Genomic DNA, 26,799 nt, shown 5'->3' on the forward strand with positions numbered 1-26,799 from the left:
GACCTAGTGTGTGCTGTATTTTTGTGTGTGTTTGCTCTGCAAAGAAACAGCACCCTATCCAGGGTTTGTTCCTGCCCTACTCCTTATGTTACACCCTATGCTAGCTGGGATAGGTTGGGATCAATTCCCAAATGTTGTGCCTTCCGCGCAGAGGTTTTGATTAATTCTTATTACGTTAGTGTCTTCCCAAAATTTAAGTATTGTTTTAGGCTAAATGGAAACCCTGTATTGTACTTGTTTTGCATGAGTGAGTATGAGGATTTTTTGTGATGGACAAAGTCAGTGCCTAAGTTGTGCTGGGATGAAAAACTGTTTACCAGAAAAAGTACAGAAATGAATGCAAGAAAGAATAGCTTAATGATAAGATATGAAAGGGAAAGTTAAAGTTAGCAAAAAAAATCAAATAGCCACAAGGAAATTAACATTTGACAATAGTAAATAAAACATGTTAATTGATCCCTTAGCCTATGTAATACACACAATATGTGCGTAAAGACAGTTAAAAAAAGGAACATTGGACTTTAAAAAGTGCAAAACAACAAAAAGTCAATAGATGTTTGACACGTGTCACTCCTGTTTTAAGTGACTTTTGAGAAAACTGAAAAAAGAAAAATTTATTTTAGTGAAATTTTAAAGAATCTCCAGTAGAGGGCAGCACAAATCCAACGAGAGCTAAGGGGACTAAATTGTCTGGCAAGCAATCTCACACTACAAGCAGCATGCACAAAACACAAAGTGTGCAGCTGAGACACTTACATGTAGTTCATCATGAACATTAGCACCATTTTTCAGCAATGTCTCCACCACAGTAGAGTGACCGTATTGACAAGCAGCTGATAATGCAGTTCCACCTTCCTGTAAATGGTAATAAAAAGCACAAATATCAGACATGCATTGATTGTTATATTATAAAAATATATTTTACATTGCCATTAAACATAAATAAAAAAATCAAAAATGAATAAAAAACACATAAAACAGTTGATCCTTAGTTGGGGAGGACCCTGGCTGAGGCATGACACCATGATCTATCTATCTATCTATCTATCTATCTATCTATCTATCTATCTATCTATCTATCTATATTTGTCACTTCTTATCCATCAATCAATCATTTTCCTTTTGGACTTTGGCTTATTTGAGCAGGCAAAGGAAGAAGAGGTAGACTTGCTCTGGCTAAACACAGGTCACTCAATGAAATGCCTCCAAAAAACTTCAAGTGAACCTTGTTAGGCTTTTGCTACATTTTTTAAACACAAAATTAATGATAATAGAGATAATATAGTACATTCCCCTAAAGCTGATCCTATTAAATCCCGGTGTTCAATTTTAGGCAAATTAAATTCTTTCACCAGGATAGATTTACTTGATCTATATAGAATAATTTCTCAAATGAACCCATCCACCTGCGTCCTTGACCCAAAACCAACAAGTTTTTTCAAAGAAGTATCTGATAGACTAATTGATAGTGTGCTTGATAAAGTAAATTCATCATTGGATATGGGGTCTTCCCAGACAATTTTAAGACAGGTATTGTTAAACCCCTGCTCAATTAAAATACTTTCGACTCTTGTGTTTTTGAGTTTTAGACCTATTTCTTAAGTAAAATTCTAGAAAAGGCAGTCATTACGCAGCTAACTGATCACGTGAATAAACATGCTATTCTTGACAAGTTTCAGTCAGGTTTTAGAACAAATTATAGTACAGAAACTGCACTGGTTAAAGTAGTAAATGACTTGCGGGTTAATGCAGACAGAGGCCGTTTACCTGTTCTCAACCTTTTAGATCTGAGTGCAGCATTTGATACCATTGAGCATAATATTGTTAGAAATCACCTTAGTCAGTTGGTGGGCCTCTCTGGCAATGTCTTAAATTGGTTTGAGTCTTACTTAACATGTAGAACATTTTTTGTTAGTTGTGGTAATTATACTTCGTATACTTCGAAGACACATGATATTCTATATGGTGTTCCAAGGATCTATCCTGAGTCCACTGCTCTTTTCAATCTACATACTTCCATTAGGTCAGCTTACAGTATCTCAGGCATAATGTGAGCTACCACAGCTATGCTGATTACACACAACTGTATTTATCAATAGTGCCTGAATACCCCGACTCTCTTGGTTCTGTGTTTCTGAGTGGATGAGTAGTAATATTGTCAAGTTAATTAAGGAGAAAACAGAAATCTTAGTTGTTAGCAAAAATGGATATAGTGAAGGTTTTATAAATAAACTTGATCTATTAGGCTTAAAAGGCAAGACAGAGTTAAAGAATTTAGGGGAAATTATAAACTTTGACCTAAATTTTAAATCACATATTAATCAGATTACAATGGCAGCATTTATTCACTTAAGGAAAACGGCAAGAGCTAGATCCCTTATAACGTTGCAAGATGCTGAAAATCCGAGCACATCTCTCCAGTTTTGATGTTGTTACATTGGTTACCTGTGCCATTCAGAATTGACTTTAAAATACTGCTAATGGTTTACAAAGCTTTAAATAATCTCACTCCGTCCTATATTTTGGAATGCCTGTCACCTTACACCTCAAATTGTAATCTTAGATATTCAAATGGGGGTCTGCTTATAATTCCAAGAGCTAAACTAAAAAGTGGTGAGCCAGCCTTCATATGGCTAATAGGCACCTAAAATCTGGAATAGTTTACTGGTGGAAATTTGCCAGGCTAATGCAGTGGAGCATTTTAAAAAACTGCTATAAATCCATTACTGTATTTTGACATGGCTTTTTTATAGGTACATTTTAGTGTACCCTTGATAAACCATACTATATATGAATTGAATGATCATTTTCTTCATGGCTCCAAAATCCTTACTAATCCTTACTTTTCTCTGTTATTCTTTTTTTTCTGTGGTGGCAATCTGCACCACCTCCATCTAATAAAGGTACCTTGCAGTCCCTACATTCATGGACTGAAGGCAGTACCCCAGATGTCCACATGACCATCATCATGAAATTCTTTGATATGAAGCCTGGAAGCCATGAGGACTGATTTAGATCATTTATATTATGTGGAATGCCCAGTGGGAGTTGGGCAGGCTCGTGACCTTGGAACCCCTGTAGATTTAGTTTTCTCCAGTCCTTCTGGAGTTTTTTTTTTTGTTTTTCTGTTCTCCTGGTCATTGGACCTAACTTTATTCTTTGTTATTTAGTATTGACTAATCTTATTTTTACTTTTTATAAAATTTTCTTTCTTCATCTTGTAAAGAACTTTGAGCTACACCATTTATATATACATATATATATACAGTAAATGTGCTATATAAATAAATGTTGTTGTTGTTATGAAGGTTAGAAGGTTTTGTTTTTCAGGGCAGTGGATTTGCGATGCAGTGTTATTTTGTAGGAACAATAATTACTTGAATTTGCCTCTAGCTTTTTATTATTTCGGGCAGCAGCCATGTAAGAAGTTGCTCCACCACCTAAATGCAACCTCAGACATTGCTGTTTACCTGCATAATGAAAAGTGATAGTAACTCGAAACAAAGAAGGTTGAATTGACACTAACCAGACTAATCAGAGTAACCAGACTTTTACCTGTGGGGAGTATTTTGAGGTCCACTTCACAAAGTCATTGACTCACCTTGGTTTGGAACTCAGTAGAAGCACCATACTCAAACAGCAGTTTCACAATGTCATTATTTCCTTGTTGTGCTGCAAAGAACAATGAGGTGGAACCAGTCTGGGTAAAAAGAGAGTACAAATTAGACATGGAAGGTGTGTGTATTAGGACTATCACTTGAGGCAAATATCAGCTATTGGAACAAGTGAAGAACAGTTACTCAGTTTGTAAAACTGACAACTGCCTCAAGATATAGTACTTTCCCCGTGACATGCAAGCCAACAAATTCAGGGTGGCACTCCCATCTCACTGTGGACTTGATTTTAGCATTGAATGGTGGAGAAAAAGACACCTGAATGCAGCAACTTGATGATCTGCAGATTGTTTGAAACTGAACTTGCCTCATGGCTGTAAGGCAACTAAGCAACTGAACAATAATGACACCTTATTCCAACAACCTTTTAACATAAGATTCTCAAACCTGCTTAAACCAGTACAGTGGTTGTGGGAGGTGAAAATCCACCCTGGCAGCACTGTATACAAAGCAGAAAACAGCTTTGGGCACAGTGCATGTCCATCATGCAATGATCAACCTTTCTGCACATTTTTGGGATGTAGAATGAAAAGCCATAAAGAGGCTGTAAGAACAAGTACAACAACCAGAAAGGACAGGTACAACAACCAGGCCTTGACTTTGAGACCATGACACTAGATACTTGAGGAAGTAATGTTGCCCATTACCTCAATGATATCTGAAGCATTCATGAAGCACACATGGCTGTACCTATATACAAATATAATACTTCTTTTGTACTAATGTACAATGTACATTGTACTAATGTACTTTCTTGCACTAATATGTTGATCTTTACTGCGTGACACTTGACTTGTCTTGTTATGATATGTTAGTTAAATGTGTTGTCTGGCTTCTTCTGTAAGAAGCATTATAGAAGCAATCTGCCATTATTACCCCATTCAGGTTTGGTTTAACCCCCCTACTCCTAGCAGATGACACTGTTTTACAAAAATTAAATAAGTAGAAAATTTGTTGTTTTATCAATAATTTTAACTTCTGTTGTGTTAAACGGTTATTAGCAAACCTAACTTAGTAATCATGAGATTTTTTTTCCCATTTCTGTAATATGCTCAAAGCAATTTCTTGTCTAGAAGAAAAATTTCTTTTGGAATTTCAGAAATTTTCTTTGTGTCTACTGCTGCTAGCCTTTTTCCAGCTTGAACTTCTCAGCTCTTCCTGCAGGTTTAAAGGATAAAGTCTTTCCAGCTAATATTGTTGAAATTTTTCATGATGCAGTTTAAGGGCAGTGTAAGCTTATGGGGCTCACTGTATTGGGACAGTATTCATCAACATTATCATAAATTGCATTGATTATTAACTACAATTCAATTTAGCATTTTGCTTATTGAAAAAAACTGAAAATTAAACATTTGGGACCACTTCAGCATGACAAATTATATTACACATTCTTGGAATGAAATTTTGAATGAGTGGAGTGTAGATTTTATATTAGCGATGCAGTGCTCTATTTACGGAATAAATATTCACATACATTTTTGCTTTCATTAATAAGTATTTGATATATGATGTTAGGGAAAATTTTAATGCAGTCCTTTAGTGGCAAAATAATATGTTCATATATCTTTATTTTCTGTGATTTTTTATGGCATTATTCGGCTGACATTTGATCATTACTGATTCTGGGAGCCAGTCTTATCTTCCACAGCATATTCCTTGCAGCTCCAATAATTTTACTTTGTCCATCACCTCCACATTCACTTCACTGGCTCTACCTCACACTGCTCACTAGGTGTCAGAGGCCACACTATTGGCACTAACCTTCATCCAACTCTGTCAGGATGTTTCCTCAGACTCGGCAGTACCATGGATTAAAGCAGTATGCAGACCACATCTGTAATCGTATCTCTTGTTTTCACTGACTATCTCTCATTCAAGCTCTCTTTCTCTCTCACTCTCTCTCTCTCCCCCCTCTTTTTTTCTCTCTCTCTCTGTCACTCTCACACACACACACACACACACACACACACACACACACACTGCAAGACTCTTTTAATGTCCATCTTCTCAGAATGGCTCTGCTCCAATCTGCAGGTGATAAACATTTCCAGAACTGCCAAAGACGCCACTGCTGCTTAGCCAGTTTCGGGGTTGTCAATGTTTCAAAGTGATCTTGCTCAACGTAAAACCTCTCTTTAAATAAAAGTTAAGTAAGACCCAATTTTCTTCAGAATAAAAGTGTTGTGTGCTGATTGACATGAAACAGACCCTCAAATTGATTTTTCAGGAATGTGTCTTCCTTCTGTGTCTACAACAACAGGAAGCAGAAACTTGATAATCCATCACCAAAGAGCAATCCTTCTTAAAGCCAGAGTCACTGGATTAAAAGGTCTATTGAAAGATTTACAGGAAGTATACTCACACTTAAAAATAACAGTTCTTTATTGACATATTATGGATCTTTACTGGGTTGCGTGGTTTCTTGTAGAACCATTACTTGATAAAGCAGCATTTCATTTTGGGACAGGCAGTTTGCATGTTCTTTGGGCTTTAAAAAACTTCCTAATATGTAGAAAAACACTGAAATCTTTAACGTACAGTAGGCTATCTAGCAGGACATTAACAAATTAAGAAAACTAGAACTTGGCCTGTGTTATTACATGCAGCAAGTGTCCTTTTAAAATCATTACCCATGGGAATTTCACAGATCTGTTGCCATCCATTCATGGTTAGTCACTGTATGGAGTCTGTTATAGATATAAATAAATAAAGTTTCTTTCTGGAACCTTCATGTGGACAGGTCTCTTTGGAACCAAAAATGGTTCCCCCTATGGCAAAGTGTTAAAGAACCACTTTAATTTTTAAGAATGCTTCAGGAATACAACAAAGTATGGTTCTGTTATCTGGTTAACACAGAACAAAACTTGACCAAGCAAATGCTAAAACCAACTGAACCAAATATCTTGAAGGAAACAATCATTAAAATGGACCAAAGCCATAATGCAAGTTAAATTCTTCATAGGCAGAGCCTCCTGTAGGGCAGTAACCTTAATGAAAATGAGAGGAAATTGCACATTTTTGTAAGCCTGTTTTTTGCCATTGTCTAGGAGTTACAAAATTACAGGACTGTGCACTCCAAAGTTAACCCACTCTACCTGCAAGGTTTTTGTGACGTCCTTCCTGCAACTGTACACAGTGACTGCCAAATTGTCCTTTGTATCTGTAGTAAATGTAAATGGCCATGTTAACATTGTCTTTGGCTTTCATGTCAAAGTGAAACATCCTTTTTTGTCAAAGTAAGTGAAATTAAAAGAAATAGCTAAGAGAAAAGGACAGTGTGAATCACACCGTTGTAGTAATCATACATACAAAAAGTCACCAAGTACTTTTCCAAATAAATCACAAGCCTTATGTATGTTTAAGGACTGAACCCCCCCCCCATTCCCAACCCAACAAGCTGAACTAGATTAAGTGGATTTGGTAACTAATGGATGGGTGGATGGATGGATGAAACATTTCCCAAGTGTGTGTTCCCAGTCTAATATGGCACAGTAGTTAGTACAGGTGCCTTGTATTCACAAGGGCATTAGTGCAATTCATCACCTAGGGCCTTATTTATAAAGCTTGCATGCGTACTAAAAGAGGTCAATACATGCATACTCGACTTCCCACGCAAGCTTTATAAAACAATACCTGACTTGCGTATGTTTATGGCAACTCTGACCCATATGTATGCAAAATTTTAGAGAAACTTGGAAATGACGAAAACCTCGATAAAGCAAGGAAGTGCAGCCAAATCAGATAAATGACAACTCACATACATAATAAATCATATTACTGAGTCTCTATTATAATGGGTGCTGATGTGACAAACATATTGCACCTCAAAAACAATATGATGTAGACAAAATTTAAGATGGCCAATGCTGCGTATTTACACTGAAGAACGTTTCTTTTTTTTTTTCGTCAGTTTAGACTGCCTGTTGTCCGTTCTGAGGGAACTGACCAACAGATCAAGAATACATCAGCCAAGCTTCTTTATCTTTTCTTTTTCCACTTGAAAATGACAGCTGCTGTACTTAACACAAACTAGGTCACCATCCTAACTCATACACGCAGTGTTTGTTTTAATTAAAGGACAAATTAAAAAGATCTGAATTCATTAAGGTAGTTGCTCTTGCCACTTGTCTAATTGCATAGGATGACTCCTGCAATTTTTTTTTTATCTCAGTTTATTACTTCACTTTCTTTAATGTAGAGGCTAATATTCTGGTCATCTCTCTCTCTGGTAAAGTATACCTTGGTGCTTCCTATTTACAGGATGTTCACAGCAGAATAAAGAGACATCTGCTAGTTTAACTAGTGTGGTGTTGTGGTTAAGGCTTTGGACTTCAAATGCTGAGGTTGTGGGTTCAAATCCCACTACTGACACTCTGCCCATGAGTAAGCCATTTGACCTGCCTGTGCTCCAAAAAGTAAATGGAACCAATTATTTCTGAAATGTTGCAAGTTGCCTTGGCTAAAAGTGTCAGTTGAATAAGTAAATGTAACATCTTGTGTAAAGGAGCACTACAGCTAAATTACTGTAAGCTTAGAAAAGCAGAGCTGAAAAAAAAACATATTTTGTGATTGGCCAATTTGTAGTGAAAATCAGCCAATTTAGGTTGATCAAAGCATCACTAGTTGATTTATTGTTATTCCCAAACATCCATTGCCCACCACGCAAAGTTATCAGTCATTAACATAACAGCTCTAAACCTCGTATATTTGCCCAAATTATTACCATTTTTGATTTTTTGAAAGTGTTTCTACATGTTTTTCATTCATCCTTGTATTGTTTTTTTATTTGTCATTTTACTTGTAGTTTTCACTAATGATAATAACCTTAGACCTGACTAAATTCTGCTGAGTGACCACGATTGATGCGAAGGGTCATTTTATAAGTTTAACTACTGTATGTTGCTGTGTCACATCTGCTTCTTGAGCACTCAGGTTTTCACGATTTGATCAGTCAGGCTTTTAGTTAAATTACACCTTTCATCACAAGTACAGGAACATAGCAAACAGGAGACAACATAATGCAGTTCTATATTTTAAAACATTCTTGTTTAACATGGCACTGGAGAATAGCAACGTATTGTATGTTTATTGAATGTGCAAGTAAGAATTTCACTGTACTCTGTACCATGGCAATACTACTTCTATTACACAGACTCATTTGTTCTGGTCACTAATCACCCAAGTATGCACAAATTTGAGGTGTGGCAGGAAAATGGTATATTGGAGTAAATCCACAAAAACATGGAAAGGAAATGTAGATGCAACACAGATAATAATCTGGCCAGGAATGGAACCATGGTTCTTGGGGATAGGTGGCAGTAGTACTAGCTACTGTGAAACAATTACAAGTAATCAGATTTGCATTTTTTCCCAAAGCCCTTTAATCTGATTTAGTGATGCAGAGGGTCAAAGTTTACCTAGATAGCCTTTTCCAATAAATCATTGTTGTACATTGTAACAGGGGATGGTAGCCTCATTGCATCTCTCCTTGCCTGTAATAACAACAAGAAAGCTATTAAGGTTTTTTTTCAATAAAATAAAGCACACAAGGAAGAAGGATACTCAAAAGTATGCACAAATACTTAAAAAGTATAATATAAAGCTGCTTCACTGGACCTATCTGTACAGGTCATTGAATCCCTGTTTACTATGGGGGTTGGCTCACCCATATGCTCAGCTCTCAAACTCTACCAAAGCTCTCCCTTTTCAGCTCTCCTCCATCTACCCCAAACCTTTCCTCCCAGAATGAAGACGTCTTCCTACCTTAGATGCTTTTTTTACCTCCAGACTTAAATTAAGCCTCTTGTATAAGCTGACTTTAGTCCTCTACATTGGCTTATTTCTAGCTCATTCTTGTTACAAGGGCAAAAGACTAAGCTCTTCCAAGCAACTCTTGGACCCTATTTAGTCCTTGATAGACCAGAACTCTCAGCTTCTAAAATGGCTATTTTAAAGGGACATCACAATTGCATTCCTCCCAGTCACAGATAATGTGTTGCCACCTATTGTTTTCGAAGGTTATGACTGGCTTCCTTCCTTTTTTTGAGCTTCATTCTTAGATGGGCAACATGGTCTCACTTCTCCTGTGTTGGGTATTTGTGCTTAACCCATCAGCCAGAACGTTTTACCAATCCTCTACAGTCTCTCTGTCTCTATGGTTCTTTCCCATAAATGGCTTCCAGTTTCGAGTTTCAGATGGTGACCGTATGAATAAGTGTGGTTGTCTTTGTGAATGCAATAAAATAGGTGCCCCATCCAGGTTTGCTACTGAGCATTATTATAAATTGCTTTAAGAAACTGTCAAGCATATGTTTAGAGAAGAAATAAGTCATTACTGTATTTTTTATTGTCTTAATCAAAAAGCATGGTAATATTAGAGAATGTTGTAACATTGTGACACTTCTCTATGTTTAAGGCAATATCAGTGAAGTCCAAAAAAAAAAGCTTGCAAAGCATCATATATGTTTATATGGTCATTATTGTCAAAAGTACAGAGTAGAGTAAAATTTGTATTCAACAAAAAATGCTGTGAAAGTTTGGAGGTTGTCACCTGACACAAAGTTATAGCTCAATGGGCCTTTATACATGAAAATTAGACTTGTGTAGATCCAAAACTGCTTTCATATGATTGTTTTACAATTACTCATTCAAAAAATGGTAATGCTAACATACTACACATCTTAACAAAGGTGCTTAAGAAAAAGGTCTTGATTTGAAATCAGATCTTTAGATTCGGTGAAAAAAATCCGATATCACCTCAGTAACAGGGCTGACAAGGGGCAGATTACATGGACCTTTAGCTCTGAGTCACTCTAATGAATCTTATCTGTCAGCATCCATTATTCAGTATTACTGTCCAGGTTAATGGGATCTACATCATTGCATTTGTGTTCAATTAAGTACACTTACCATCTTCAGAAGTTTGGCTTACACAATCAGTTTTCTAAGAATTCCCCAGATAACCATCCAACATCCTCTGAAAAATCTGAAACTGCACAGTGATGCTTTAAACTATTAAAACCATGAGTTGTCACTTATAATGAGGATAAATGCTACTTATGCACTGGTATCATGTTTCTAATGTGCTGACTTTTAGACAAAAGCAATGAAAAGAATTTTAAACCTTAAAACTAAATCTTTAGAAGCAATATGAATAAATTACTTTTGGGCTTTTTAGAGCCTAACAATCCTAAAAATGATTGCCACATTAAACCTTTCTTCTTTAACTCCACTTTAAACTTCATTATTTTCTCAGACAACACATAACAAAATGATTGTTCTTTATTGTCTATCCACCTTTTACTTAATCCATTGATACGGTTGGATACTGAACCAATTCCAGTAGTACTGGGCACATTTTAGTCCTACATACCCACACACACTTGAACCGTCAGATTTAGAATCACCCACCAATGTAACGCGCACAATTTCAGAGTAAAGTGAATTACCCAAAGTAAACTAACATGGACAAGGAGAGAACCAAGTCTTCTAGAGATGTGAAGCAGACTTACTAACCACTGTGCAACCATGTGTTCTTTTATCTATAATCTTAACACATTTTTGAAAATTGTTTTCCCCCTTGCCTCAGTCTATCAGATGTCTTATTGGCTGTATACCACTTGTGGTAAGTGTGATCCCTCCATACACGACATACCCTAAGGAGGAGTATACGTGTCATATTACATAGCTAACTCTTATAATAAAAGGAAATCTAACAAGTATCAAAGATACATAATAATTTGGTTATATTCAACACATGGTTCAACAAATGTGTTCCACCACTTCAGCAAGATATTTCTCAATCAGCCTTTCACATAGAATACTGAGGGTTAGAACAATTTTCATAAAGCTTTACTGACATGACCTGTATTTTAGATTCTTCATTTTCCATTTATCTATAACATTGGTGGCCAACTTTGATCCTGGAGAGCCATAATGGCTACAGGTTTTCATTCTATTTTTTTAATTAGTGTCTGGTTTTTGCTACTAATTAACTTCATTTAATTCATTTGTTATTTAAGACTCACACCTTTTGAATCAGGGCTGAGCAATGTCAATCCTGGAGGGCCACAGTTGCTTCAATTTTTTGTTCTAGCCGAATTGCTTCAGGAGAAATAATTTGTTGCTGATGAAGTAATTATTTCTCAAGTGCCATTTTTCTGCTTTATTTTAGTTGCCTAGTTTGTTAAGATTTTGAACCCTTAAATGCTTATTTTTATATTCACTTTTTTAACTGCTCCTTTTTAGCAATAAGATGCAAATGACAAAGGAACCAGCAGTTCTCCATCTAGCTTGTCTCCATTTCCACCCATGTGTTTTCAATATTCACTATTTGGTTTAATTAAGTGAAAAGAAAGTGAAGAACTGAAAATTAGTCATCCGTTTTAGGCTTCAAATCACTTGGAAGATACATGTATCATTAGAAAAAAAGTCTGATTTAAGAATGAACTGACATTGTAGAGTTAAAACACTAACAAGCTATGCAATTAAATAAAATCTGTTACTGGTGAGGACTGGCTTCTAATTAAACAACTGGGCTGGAACAAAATCCTGCAGCCACTGTCACTCTCCAGAAGATGTCCACCCCGATCTGCAATATACACTTGCCATGTATTGTTAACATACAAAATTTTTCATCTCATACTGCCTAATCCTTTTATCCATCCACTTTTTATTCTGATTAATAATTATTCAAGCCTACGGGGTAATGCCAATTTAAGTTTAAGAAAATATTGATTCATCTACTCCAACATTCCCCTTTCTACTGCTGTCCAAAGGTATGAAGTTGCATTTCTGTTAATCTCTTTAATTATCTGTGTGTTTGGTCTACTGTAGCTAGTATCCTGGTGATGTTTGAACCTTGACTTTTGCTTACTTATTTCAGAATGAGTCTTAGTTTTTAGAATATATAGAATATTATAGCAGGCTTGTAATTGGAAAGATGGTTGGATAAAGAATGTTCAATTTGTTATTGTAAAATACAATGTGTAAAATGTCAGCATCTGTGTCATCCATTGATATAATGATGTAAGTCAGTCCACACAAAACATTTAGGTAATACATTAATTAATTAATTAATAGTACCTGCTAAGAGAATGATAATTAACTTGTGTTGGACAAAATATGTGCTTAAATACTGACTTTAAAATAAATCAATAAACAGTAGTTGTATATAAATATTACAAAAAGCTGAGATTTGAAAAGGAGACAGAATAAGGGTACACATGATATATTCAATAAATCCCATAAATCCTAAAAATCAACATTCTGTAACATTCTCAAGCCACATTAATGCAGCTCAAGGTCATGGAGGGCCTGAATCTATCTCAGCAGCATCGAGTACAAGGCAGAAACCAGCACTAGACAGCAGCCAGTCTATTGCAGAAACCACTTCATAAAATTTAAATCCAGAAAAGTTAATAAGAGTTTATGTTTTTATCTTTCTGCTTATTTATTAATATGACACCTTTCAAGATGGTCACTGTTAGTGTGCATACACAGAACAAAGCCACTCAGATTAAAAATGAGCTGGGCAGCACGATTTTGAGTTAGCAGGGCTGGAAACCACATGATCATGTTAAACACTTGTCTCTGATGACCTCTGTGACCTTAAGTCACTCAATATGCTTTCCCTTAGAATGTAAATGGAATTGTGTTGTAAATGTTCATGGCATGAAAGGTGATATTAAATATCAGTATAACAACTGAGTCTGAATCACTCTGAATAGATCTGCCACACAATTGTAATAGTATAGTATTATCATATTGCCACTATACGTATATGATTGGTTGATAATAAGCTTTACAAGTCTTCTATATTTTAAGTTGAGTAAGGTTTTGTTCTTGAACTGGATCAAATGGTTTCAGCTTTCAACTTATCCTGTGTAATTTAATTTGTGGTGTATGAACTCTCACTGATGCCTACATTTAGTAATCATTAACAACTAATTTACTGATGCTAATTAAAGCAATTAAGATATCATTGTGATACTGTATATTTGCTATTATATAATATTAGATAATATAATATAAGGTAGACTAGAATTATGTCAGTATGCATTTGTAAAAGAAAGAAATGAAATGTTGGTTGTCCCTGGAAAAAAAAAATCTTTAGTAATGTTGTCTTAGGTCTAGAAGTAAGCTGTTCATAACTAATTACAGTAAGAAAAGTTTTGACAGTTTTGTTTTCACTTAGGGTTTTTCATTTTGGTCAATGGTAAAAAAATTCAAAGTAAGCATAAAACGCTTTCAAATTGTAAAATGCTAAGACATCCTGGTTATATTTTCATGGACACAGAAGTCACCACGTAACCAAGTGCTCAGAAATACAATTCAAAGCAACACTCAACTGCCTGCCTTCAAGGGTGTCCTTCCTGCCATTGTGCTGCTCATGCTTGTTACCTCTCTCTGCAGATTGATATCCGCTCCTTGTAAGATCAGCTCTCGTACACAATCTGTGTGTCCACTGTATGATGCAACCATTAGCGTAGTGGTGCCTGTCTGTAAAAAATACAAGCAAGAATTGAACAAATTGTTATCTAATGAGTCTGATTCATTGTGTTCATTATTGGATGTCTTTCAGCTTTATGTTCTCAGTAACATTTTTTTAACTTATGTGTAGGAATGCAGGGTATTACACTACGATTCATTTGTTAAATGTACAAATTTCACGCATGATCTGTGTTTCCTTTAGTGATGCAGGCAATGTAGCACAGAAGCTAAATACTAGATTTGCATTGTATATTTCTTCTTCTTCTTTCGGCTGCTCCCGTTAGAGGTCGCCTCAGCGACACAGCGTCTTTTTCCATATCTTCCTGTCCTCTGGACCTTGCTCTGTTACACCCATCACTTGCATGTCCTCTCTCACCTCATTATAAACCTCCTCTTAGGCCTTTCTCTTTTCCTCTTGCCTGCAACTCCACCCTTAGCATCCTTTTCCCAATATACCCAGCATCTCTCCTCTGCACATGTCCAAACCAGCTTAATCTCGCCTCTCTGACTGTGTCTCCTAACTGTCCAAACTGAGCCTACCCTCTAATGTACTCATTTATAATCCTGTCTTTCCTCATCACACCAAGTGCAAATCTTAGCATCTTTAACTCTGCCACCTCCAGCTCTGTCTCCTGCTTTCTGGTCAGTGCCACTGTCTCCAACCCATATAACAAAGCTGGTTTCACTTCCATCCTGTAGACCTTCCCTTTCACTCTTGCTGATACCCACCTGTCTGTCACAAATTACCCCTGACACTCTTCTCCACCCATTTCTCCCTGCCTGCACTCAAATTTTCACCTCTCTTCCACAATTCCTGTTACACTGTACTGTTGATCCCAAGTATTTAAACTCATCCATCTTCGCCAGCTTACAGTGTATATACAGTATGTGTGTGTGAATATATTTTAATATATGTAGAGAACATAACACAACAGTTATATTTTTCTTCAATTAAAAGAATGTGAGATCATCAGCACTGCAGACTCACTCCTCCATTAGACTGGGTTTATACAGAATATTCTTCTTCTGCCTGTGTGCTATTTACAAATTTTAAAGACATTTGTGTTAGATCTCTTGTTGAATAAGTTGGTGTGGATGTGTAATTGAAAGGACGGTCCCATCCAGGATTAGTGACTACCAGGATAATAATGGGCTCGTCACAATCCTGAAATGGACAACACAGGTGATTTGAAAAAAAAGATTGGTGGATAGTATAGAATGTTGTATCACAAAACTAGTCTGTTTATGTGTAATTAACATGTTCTTTCCAAATATGTGTGTCTTTAGTTTCTTTCAACAGTTCAAAAGTAAGTTAACTGAAATCAAAACCTTAGAAGACTGGGTTGAAAAACCAGTCTTGACACAGCCTGTGAATTTTGCATGTTCCCCCCTCAGTTTGTGTGAGTTGTTTTTGAGGTATTCTCGATTTCCTCTGAAATCTCAAAGACCTGCAGATTAGTGATAACTGTAATTCTGGGATGAATGCATTGTTTCTACATTGTAGAACTGAATGAGTGGATTCTGTAATTGGATGTAAACGGATGCCTGGATGCGTAACAGTAAATTGGCCTGGTAACCCTGTAAGGAATCTATCTATCTATCTATCTATCTATCTATCTATCTATCTATCTATCTATCTATCTATCTATCTATCTATCTATTATCCAACCCGCTATATCCCAACCACAGGGTCACGGGGGTCTGCTGGAGCCAATCCCAGCCAACACGGGGCTCAAGGCAGGAAACAAACCCCGGGCAGAGCGCCAGCCCACCGCAGTCTATCTATCTATCTTTTTTAAAATACATTTTGTAAAAGTATAGAAAACATTGTACTGTTTAGTGTTTTTTTAAATCTCTGATTTAATAAAAAATGTTGATTTGTATTTGACAAAAATGCAAAACAAGTTCCTTAATTCCCTGTCCTGCAGTGAATCTGCCTGTCATGAACATTGTGCTCTCATGTGCAGGATTGAAATCCGTGGTTTTAGTGCATGCACTGATAAAAGAAGCTTGAAAGGTGCAAGCAACTCCCTAAGAGCCGGTATAATAAATTCTTAAAGCAAAGTGCAGTCTTAATGCAGTCAGCATCTTTGACTTGGGCAGATTTATTCTGCTCACTAATCGCTCACTAAATGGTTCATAAATAGAAGGTGGTCACCTTACATCATAGTCTTTCTAATATTTAAGTACAGTTGCAGTTCAGCAAACTAGAACTTTCTTCACAACGATGCCCTGCCAAGTGGATGATGCATGCATAATAAGTAACTGGTCCATGAGTCAGCACTAATAGTTTTATCAAAAACTGTCAACTTTCCTGTGATCTTGTATTATATTTGTACATTTTTAATAAAAAATAAGTTTCATTTGGTCAATAGAAAATCCTGCTAGATGATGAAATTTGAATACCTTTATTCAAATATATATATAAATATGTATATATGCAATATATTCTGTATTCCTCTGATTTACCAGCACATAACACAATCTAAGCTGTGCTCTGCTTTTTTCCCTTTCACTATGGACATTGGTTCCTTCTTGACCCCAGCTCCTGTTCAGGTGATTTAAAAAAAATGATTGTATTTCATTGCTTAAATACAGACATAAAAGGACTTGATGAATATGTGGCTCTTACATTATCCTTGCAGTCCACGTCAACTCGTCCGCTGTTTAATAGCAGCTGAAGGACAGCCAAGTTTCCTTTTCTTGCAGCCCAGAAAACAGCATTGGCAAGAGGTGTTTCCTTCTATAAAATAAGAATTAGAAAAGTGTAATAAAAAAGCATAGAAACATGCAGTTTTTTAGGTTTTAAAACAGGGTCTTGTTGAGGGCCTAAAATAACCCTTTACCTACCAGATACAAGCCTTAATACAGTATATCAAAAACAACTCTCTCCACATTTTCTTTACAAACAAGTATTTTTCTGTCAACTACAATGGCATATTTGGCCTTGTGTACGTCTTAATAACAGCCTTCTATCTTTATCATGTTTTATTTTCTTGGACATTGCTATGAGTTAGGAAAGTTACAAGCAGCCATGGAACCAAAATCAGCATTTGTGGAAAAATTGATACCAGCTCCAGGGCCAGCACTAGCATTTTTGCAGCCCTGTGAAGTGGTAAATCTGCCAACACATAATTTAATAAATGATGCTAAAGAAAACCAGCAGTTTATGCTGAAGATAGCTAGCAATTTATAACAGGTATTAGATACGTGAATATAAATGTAAATTAGTATTTTAAAAGTGAGCCGATTTGGTTTACAAATTGCTTCAATGCAAATAATATATAAATTTAAAAATATAAAATAATATGATGGTTGATTGATGGTAGTGCCATTTTACAAACAGAATACCAGTTTTAAAACGTATAAATAATATGTATTATTACAGAGAAAACACATCACAGCTATGTTGTATAATGTGTTTAAGCAAAAGACAGTGTATGGAAACTAGAGTAGTCTGCAAGTTGGCCAAAATGGCTCTTTTTCTTGGTTGCCTTTGGCATCCCATCTAGTTTCTACTGACAAATCCTCTAGCCTCAATAAAAAGAGAACATAAAAAATGAAGTAAAATTACATCACAAAATCACACTCACAGAGAACCTATTTAGAACTGTTTATTTCCTATCAGGTACATTTTATCCAGTTTAAAGTCACAGAGAGCTAGAATACGTATGGGTAGCCATGTGGGGGCCAACACTGGACAGGGCACACTAATGCAAACAGGACCAGTTGAGAATCACTAGGTAATTTAGAGCTCCATATGTGCAAAGCATACAATTATTCAACTTAAAATTATATATCGAGCACATCTGTTTCATTTAAATTGTTTCCAACCTGTGAACGTTGTAATCAAGTTCCTGTCTCATTGGGTCACGTTTTAGGTGTGCACCAAATTAACATCATTCTGGACCAAAATCTTTAAATGCCTATCAGACAGCCTTGCTGTCACAATCCCTCCTAATCCACTAACAGCTGTGTTTGGTGTTCTTCCAGATGGACTTAAAGAGGAGAAGGACAAACAAACTGTGATTGTGTTTACTTCATTAATGTACGTAGACTTATCTTGCTGAACTGGAAGAATCCTAACTCTCCTCTTTTAAGTCAGTGGGTAACTGATGTTATATACTATTTGAAACTGGAAAAAATCAACTTCTCACTTAGAGGATCTGTGCAAATCTTTTTCAAAACCTGGCAGGATCTAATCAATAACTTTTTAGAATAAGCATTTACTGTAATTGAGGAAGCAGATTCCCTCCCCTCTTTTTTATTTTATTTATTTTTATTAATTTATCAATTTACCTATTTAGTTATTTTTATTAGTTTAAAGTTTTACTGTGTTTGCCCAGCTCTCTTTCTCATGGGTGGGGGTTAATTTTTTTAACCTAGTTTTGTAAAACTTGGCCTGTTTGTATGGAATGTTATTTTATTTTAATAAAATCAATAAAATGCAAAAAAAAAGAGAGAATCACTACGTAATTTAACATACATCTTTGAGATGTGGTAGGAAAACCAGAGTAATGCAGAAATGTCCCCCAGGACATGGGGAGAACATGTGCACTCCACACAGGCAATAGGTAGGGGTTGAGACCTCAGACTCTGAAGCTGTTAGGCTGCAGAACTAATAAACACTGCACCCAGTTGAAAAGACGTCCATCCATTATCCAACCCACTATATCCAAATTACAGGGTCACGGAGGTCTGCTGGAGCCAATCCTAGCCAACACAGGGCGCAAGGTAGGAAACAAACCCCAGACAGGGCACCAGCCCACCGCAGACACACACACACACACACCAAGTACACACTAGGGACAATTTAGAATCGCCAGTGCACCTAGTCTTTGGACTGTGGGAGGAAACCAGAGTACCCCCATGCAGATACGGGGAGAACATGCAAACTCCACTCAGGGAGGACCTGGGAAGCGAACGCGGGTCCCCTAACTGTGAGGCAGCAGTGCTACCCACTGCGCCACCGTGCCGCCTAAAAAGAAGTCATTAAATAAAATATATATAGACTCACTGAGCAAATAATTAGGAGCAATATATATTAATACTAGCTCTGTTGCCTGACTTCTCTCGGGAAATGTTTTTAGTCATTGGGTCTCAGTTATAGTGCCATTGGTTAATCAGATGTACCAGAAGTACTCCGTAACTAAGTACTTTTCTCTATAAAATATTTGTATTTTTTTTATCATTGACTAAAATAAATAGATCACTTACTGCTTACTGTTCAACATGCTACATGCAGTCCTTGGTGGTGTTAGTGTGAAAGAGATGCCAGCTAAACTCAGTTTTAAAGCGGTATTCAGTAATGTTACAAAAGTGATTTAAAGTTGATCTCAACTATCCTTTAGCATGAAAGCCTAAAATTAGTCCTGCCTCAGAATACAGTGTGTTTGAATAAATCTTTACCAACAAAAAAACTAAATACTAAATACTTTTAATAACAAAAGCACCATACTATTCTCTTCTTATTACATTCTAAAAGACAGCATCTCCATCAGCTATAAAAAGAAATTGCACTTCTCTCTGTTGAGTTGTGGCTTGGCTCCATCATTTAATTTGCATTTTTTTTTTTGTTTAATTTCCTTTTTGTTTTTTTAATTTCAAAAAGCGCTATAAGCTGATTGTCAATTAGTATTACCAATGTAATGGCGATATGCAAGTGGACAACAGTGCTGGATTTTTTAAAAATGTGAGGCTATGTACTGATAAAAAAAAAAAAGTAGTGTAATCAATTTATCTTAGATTTATTGTCACATGTGACACCCCCGGTCTGCCAAAGTCATCAACAACACTGTGTGATATTTTTCTGTTTTTAACAGTGCTTATGTGCTTGTTTCACCAAACAGAACCCACTTCCTCTGCTTTTCTAATCATGCTTGATTCATGAATGGGGGAAACATATTCCTCTTCAAAGGCTGTCTGTGGGTTGTCAAGGAACTTAAAAGGGTAAACCTGGGCTGCAAGGCCACAAAGGTTAAGAAACACTGCTCGAAGATAAATGCTGTAATCCAAGGAAACAATAAAATTGTTAAGTAGTTGAGGAAAAAGAATGCAGCAGTTACTCCCTTTATTAACATGTAGTATTTGTTGATATTCTTTTTAAAACATTGTGAATGGCTGGCTGATGAGAATTGTTGTCCCCACTTCAGCAGTTGAATAAGGCTGCAGAGAAGAGCAAGAGGGTGGGAGGGTAAATATATATTAAATACCTTTCTTACTGAATCAGTTGTGTGAAGCTGAATATGCTCAGCAGTCACAGCGCCTGGCAATCATTTGTGAAATGCCACATTTACTCCTTTCACTTCGCTTCTGCAGACAGCTTTCATTTACATTAACTGGCATACCCCATTTCCCTGTGAGATTGCTGTCAGTGCTGTGGTGATACGAGGCATGTGGTGCATTGGAATATTCCCTTTGCTAGAACATTATTTATGACAAATATCAACAAACACCCTTGTTGGCTAATTTTGATTTTTCTACAATGTCAACAAATTTCAATCAAATCATATTTTTTGAAATTTTGGGGTATTTAGTTTTCCTATTGTGGGTTTTTTTTACCCCCAAATTTTGTCAAAATGACTTTTGTTAGTGGATACCTACTCTCCTAGGTGTACCATCCTGGCAAATTTTATTCTTTTTGGCTAAGCGGGAAATAGAGGTTTTGTTCATGAGCACATCAATGAGTGAGTGAGTCGCTCAGCTTTGTATTTTACATACATACATTGGGTACCTTCGTAGCATGGATTCCACGAGATGTTAGAAGCATTCCTTTGAGATTCTGGTCAGTGCTGACATGATTCAATCTTGCAGTTTCTGTACATTTGGCAGCTGCACATTCCAGCAGGAAATCTCCTATTCTAACCCTGATGGAGCTCTGTTGGGTTTAGATCCAGTGACTGGAAAGGCTACTGATAAACACTGAACTTACTGTCAAAGAAAAGAGACACCAAGGGAGTTATGGATGGGAGAACGCAGATGGGTTTGGGACATGCCAGGGTTCAGAGGAGAAGAGGCAGGCAGATGGCAGGAGAGCCCCTAGGAGGAGCATAGAGCTGATGCTCAAGGGGGATGATGAGTGGCACTCCAACTGAGCATTTTGTTTTGGGGTAGCTGGAGTGGCCTGATGCTCATAGGGGTCTTCCGCATAAGACCGAGTAGTGACATTGGGAAATGAGGGAGTAAGGAGAGGTTGAGGTTAGGCATGGCACATTGCTGTAAGTCCACAGTGACAGCAGTAACCCGAGCCTGAAAGGAAAAATTGGCTGTGCCTGTCGATTGGACATCTCCTCTGCTGCATGATCCTGTATGGTGTAAGCAGAGTAGACATCAGATTTTAGAAAGGATGCACTGGGGACTGAGTTTTTATGAATGTTTCCTGCCTCGTGATTTTAACCTCATTTTTAATGGATATTCATTTATTTTATTGTTTTAACCTCCATCAGCTGCACTGTTTTATTGGATTTTTATTTATTGACTGTTTAATGTATGTACTGTAGCACTGAACTATTGGGCACTTTGTTCGTTTGAGGATTAGAAATAAAAGCTCAAGTGCCAAACATATGCACCGACCACTTGCTGAATGTGCATGTCCTCATTTGCCTGGCTCATTTCGATTCATGACTATAGAGGTTTAAAGAGGCCCCCAGAAGCAAGAAGGGAGAGTGGAGAGTGGAGCTGACCTGGATGTCACGAAGTAGCCATTAGAACGTGGGTAATTTGCCATCATGAATGCATTTGCATGGTCAGCAACAATACTCAAATATGTTTTTAACCAGTCCAAAATGTGCCAAGGAAACATTCTACCACCACAACCAGGCTACTGACATATAGCAGGTTAGGCGTGTAGATTAATGTTGTTGGTGCTAAATTCTATCCAAACCTTCTGTATTGTAATAAGGACAGTAGAGTTTCAGAAAGGTTCGGGGATGGCCACTACATATACTTAAAACCGGTTGAAAAAGGAAGGCAGACAGGAGTCCAAAACAGAACTAACTAACATAGATGGCTCTGAGATATAAATATGGTGGCAGCAGGAAGAGGAGGGTTCAGAGGAGGCCAAAACTGGAATTCAATGTCATCTGTAGGAGTGTTCTGGAGACCAGAAATGATTTCATTGGTGGGGGTGTTTCATGGACCGGAAATGAGGTCATTGATTAGCAGGTTCTTTGGCTGGTCTGCAGAGGGGCAAGAGGAGAAAGCATTAGATGACAGTGCCAACCTCTGGTCTGGCTGTGAATTAACATTATTCGAGCCTGTAAACTGTCTCCCAGGCACATGTGTGTGATAGTGTGTATACAGTAAGTTGAAATTAAGATTCATCACACCAGGTTACATTTTTCCAGTCTTTAAATGTCCAGTTTGGGTGAACTTGTGCCTATTCAAGCCTCAGCTCTGTTCTTGGCTGACGGGAGTAGAGCACAATGCAGTTTCTTTCTATTGTAGCCCATCCGTCTCAAGGTTTAATGTATTCAATGCACCGTAGCTGTACAGAGTGGATATGTGAGAAACCAGTCTGGCCATTCTCCCCTGACCTTTCTCAACAACAAATCATTTATGTTTGCAGAACTGATACTCACTGGATGTTGTTTTGTTTCTCCCACCATTCTGAGTGAACTTTAGAGATGTTATGTATGAAAATCTCAGGAGATCAGCAACAGTCATGAAAATACTCACACGGGCCTGTCTGACACCAGCATCAATGCCATTGTTGATAACTGAAATTGTATTTTTTCCCATTCTTGTGTTTGATATGGACATTCACTAGCTTCTAACCTGCATCTGCATAATTTTATGTATTGCTCTGCTGCCAAATGATTTGCTGATGATTTGACAACTGCATGGATAAACAGGTATATAGATGTCCCTAATAATTTGTTCATTGAGTGTATATTTTGTTATAGCATAAAAAACACACAAGCTACAGCAGAACAGTCAATTAGTGATCCATGCCCACCATAATATTACTGTTCCATTAAAATTCTTTGCAAAGTCATTGATGCTAAAATGACCATTATCCATCCATCCATTTTCCAACCTGCTGAATCCGAACACAGGGTCACGGGGGTCTGCTGGAGCCAATCCCAGCCAACACAGGGCACAAGGCAGGGTGCCAACCCACCGCAGAAATTGCCATTATTTATTCTAGAAACATAAGCATTCATTCGATGTACTTTGTGTTTGGTTCATTTATCTTATTTACTTCCATTCCAATTTTCTAACATGCTTATTCAGTTTAGGGTTACAGGAGCCTGGTAACATCAAATGCAAATTAGAAAACAACTCTAAGTGGAATGTCGCTGTATCACAAAATACACACAGCTGAATTACAGTTGCCACCTAACTGAACAATCATATGTTTGGGATATAGGAGATTAAAACAGAGTATCTGGAAAAAAATTGAAGAGAACGTGCAAACTCCACACTGATGGTGACTGACCCAGGATTCAAACCCAGAACTATAGAGCCATGAAGCCGCACAGCACTACCATTCCATCCCACCACAGTTTAAACTTTATTACAGTACTAGAAGATTACCCAGTGGCTTCGCTCACTGAGTGGATGGGAGAAATGTGTGGCCCTCATGAGGCAACAGCATTAATGCCGTCTGAACAAAACATCCCACGTGATTCAAATTTAATCCTCTGTGCTTGGCAGTACTCACACATGATGTCCATTACTCCAATTGTAACTTTTGGATGTAGGCAATAATCTTCTTCAATGTTATAATCGAATCCCTCCATATACAGACCCTGACGCCTGTATGACGTGGTAGCCTGTGAATACTGCATCCATCGAATTCAATTCTGTTCAGCACGTTGTTCGGGTGTTTGTGAGGCCCTCAATTGTGATTGTCATATACGTTGATCAGCGAGCCTGCGAGCCTTCTCTCTCAATCTGCTTCTGTCTCCCTTTCTCTGTGTAACCTGATTGTTGTGGTCATACATAATTTCCGTTTTAAACATGAGTGCATTATAATGTGTTCTGTGGTCATACGTAATTTCCGTTTCAAACGCGAAAAGAATTTTATATATATAGATAAAGAAATTATAAATGTTATCTATTTGGTTGGTTTACCACTTACTTGTCAATGCTTATTTAATTTAATTTGTACATCTGTCTTGAGTGCATTTAAAAGTATATTGTATTATATCTCGCACACAGACACAAAAAGAACATACACACTCAACAGGGTGGATGACCGCTGAATGACATACAAAAGCTATGCATTAACATACAAAACCAGCACAACAAATCCATGTCAGTCATAGCTATGAATAGTAATTATGTTTAATCCTTCTCTTTTTTCTTTTGTCATAGATTGAATTACAGTTAAATATTAAGAGAACGCTTTAGGCATTTTATACAGAAAACTATTTCAAACACCTTGCGTTCTTCTCGGGTTAACACTTTGTTGTTGATTTAATATTTTTATTATCCATATTTTATTGTGGGTGACACAGTGGTAGTGCTGCTGCCTCGCAGTTAGGCGACCCGGGTTCGCTTCCCGGGTCCTCCCTGCATGGAGTTTGCATGTTCTCCCTGTGTCTGCGTGGTTTTCCTCCCACAGTCCAAAGACATGCAGGTTAGGTGTATTGGCAATCCTAAATTGTCACTAGTGTATGCTTGGTGTGTGGGTGTGTGCCATGCAGTGCCCTGGCACCCTGCCTGGGGATTTGTTCCTGTCTTGCGCCCTGTGTTGGCTGGGATTGGCTCCAGCAGACCCCCGTGACCCTGTAGTTAGTATATAGTGGGTTGGAGGATGGATGGATGGATATTTTATTGTGTGGCAACATAGAACTTTAATGAATTTTATGTGAAGTCATACCTGCTCATGTGCAGTTTATGAAACTAAATAATCTCAAGAAGAGTAAAAAATATAATAAAAGATCATTTATTAATATAATGTTATAAAGTCATATATAATGGGAGACCTCGAAATATAAAATAACAAAAAGAAAATAATAAATCTACTGCCCCCATATTAACATTACTGACAGGTCTTAATCCCCTGCCTTCCAGGTAAAATGCCCTATACATTTAACTCATCACTGTATGAACAAAAAACACTCTCGTATTCACTTCGTGTATCTTCTTCTCCACAATTCTGGACCCTCTTCCTTTAACCAGCTGAACCATCGTCCAACTCAACTTCTGACTCCAAGTTCAATTTTCTTCTGACTGAGAATCTCTTCTAAGCCCTCAGCCCATAATACTTCCAACCAAGAATCCCTACAGAAACACTTTGGGGACAGGCCTGTCCTTTGATGGGGAATACCAAGTCAAAACTCCCCCAATTGGAGCCTGTTGTCCTTGCAACTCAACAGGTCTATGAACAACAGTACACTGCAGAGCTCTTTGTACAAGTTAAAGCTCTTGGGCATAACCTAACTAATTATAACATATTCATCACTTAGGATACATGAGCACCAAGGCAGGTTATAAAAACAAAAGCAAACAACAGGAATAAGGAAAACATCTAGCCTATATCTGACCCAGGCTTTGAGAGATTGCAACCATTTATGGCCTTAATGTACTTTTTACTATATGTTCACAGAATACTGGTGCTTATCCAAACAGCATTACCAGTTAGACACCAAACTACTTGGGGCAGAATGCCAATCCATGACCAGACTTATTTATATATTTATACATATTGGAACGGTGACACAGTGATTAATGCTTTGGACTTCAAACCCTGAGGTTGTGGGTTCAGATTCCACTAATGACATTGCGTGATCAGGAGCAAGTCACTTCACCTGCCTGTGTTGCAAAGAGAAATGCAAAAAAAATGCAACCAATTGTGTCTTAAATGTTCTAAGTTGCCTTAAATAAGGGCGTCAGACATGTAATAAGGTACACCCATACACATATCCAGAGCCAATATAGCATTAATTGTTTGTCATATATATTTAGGATGTTGTAGAAAACCAGAATATCCAGAAAAGCATCACACTGACATAGAAAAGAAAAATGCAGTTACTAAGGTGAAAATTGAGCCCGGTTTGCTGTAAATGTGAGACAGCATTACTGATCAGTGTGACACTGCACTAACCCTGCCCTTTAATATTCAATCCATCTATTTATCAATTTTAAGCACAATCACCTAGTTCTGAATCACTGGGATATTATATTATATTATATTATATTATATTATATTATATTATATTATATTATATTATATTATATTATATTATATAGCACTGCATCACAGTATGTAGTATTACATACTGACTGCAGGGCGAGAAACTGCCAGTACATATTAGTGAGATACTACTTTCTATTATATTGTATTATAGGTGGTGGTGCAGTAGCAGCTGACTCACAGCTCCAAAAGATTGGCCACTTTCATCCACAGCGAAAAGACAAGGTTATTTTGACTGAGCGAATTATATTATTCCTGCATTAATGAGTGCATGTGTGTGAGTGTGCGTATGTATGCGCTAGGTTGGCTCCTGCCTTGTTCCCGATGCTGTTGGGATGGGACCTCGGCCCATTGTAATCATGCTATTGAAAATGAACGAATGAATAAATATATTCTCAGCACTCATATATACATATCCAGTGTGTTATATCGATTAGCTGCTTATCTAACTTGTTTGATTAGTATGTAATGTGTTTAAACTCATATCAA

At 37.1% G+C, this 26,799-nt stretch overlaps 1 protein-coding gene across 3 annotated transcripts in view; it reads right to left on the reverse strand.

Moving 5' to 3' along the window:
* Window positions 1-26,799, reverse strand: part of ankrd29 (ankyrin repeat domain 29) — a 51,093-nt gene that overhangs the window by 23,704 nt on the left and 590 nt on the right. For all 3 annotated transcript variants that reach the window (XR_005633949.1, XR_005633948.1, XM_039754738.1), the window contains exons 2-5: window positions 16,798-16,908; window positions 14,076-14,174; window positions 3,602-3,700; window positions 757-855 (exon numbers count right to left, since the gene is read on the reverse strand). Coding sequence is in view for 1 of the 3 variants with exons in the window: in XM_039754738.1 (XP_039610672.1) it covers window positions 757-855; window positions 3,602-3,700; window positions 14,076-14,174; window positions 16,798-16,908 (408 nt within the window). In the remaining 2 variants the exon portion in view is untranslated. The remainder of the gene's footprint in view (window positions 1-756; window positions 856-3,601; window positions 3,701-14,075; window positions 14,175-16,797; window positions 16,909-26,799) is intronic.

This window comes from Polypterus senegalus, chromosome 5, assembly GCF_016835505.1.
Source record: "Polypterus senegalus isolate Bchr_013 chromosome 5, ASM1683550v1, whole genome shotgun sequence".
Taxonomy (NCBI): domain Eukaryota; kingdom Metazoa; phylum Chordata; class Cladistia; order Polypteriformes; family Polypteridae; genus Polypterus; species Polypterus senegalus.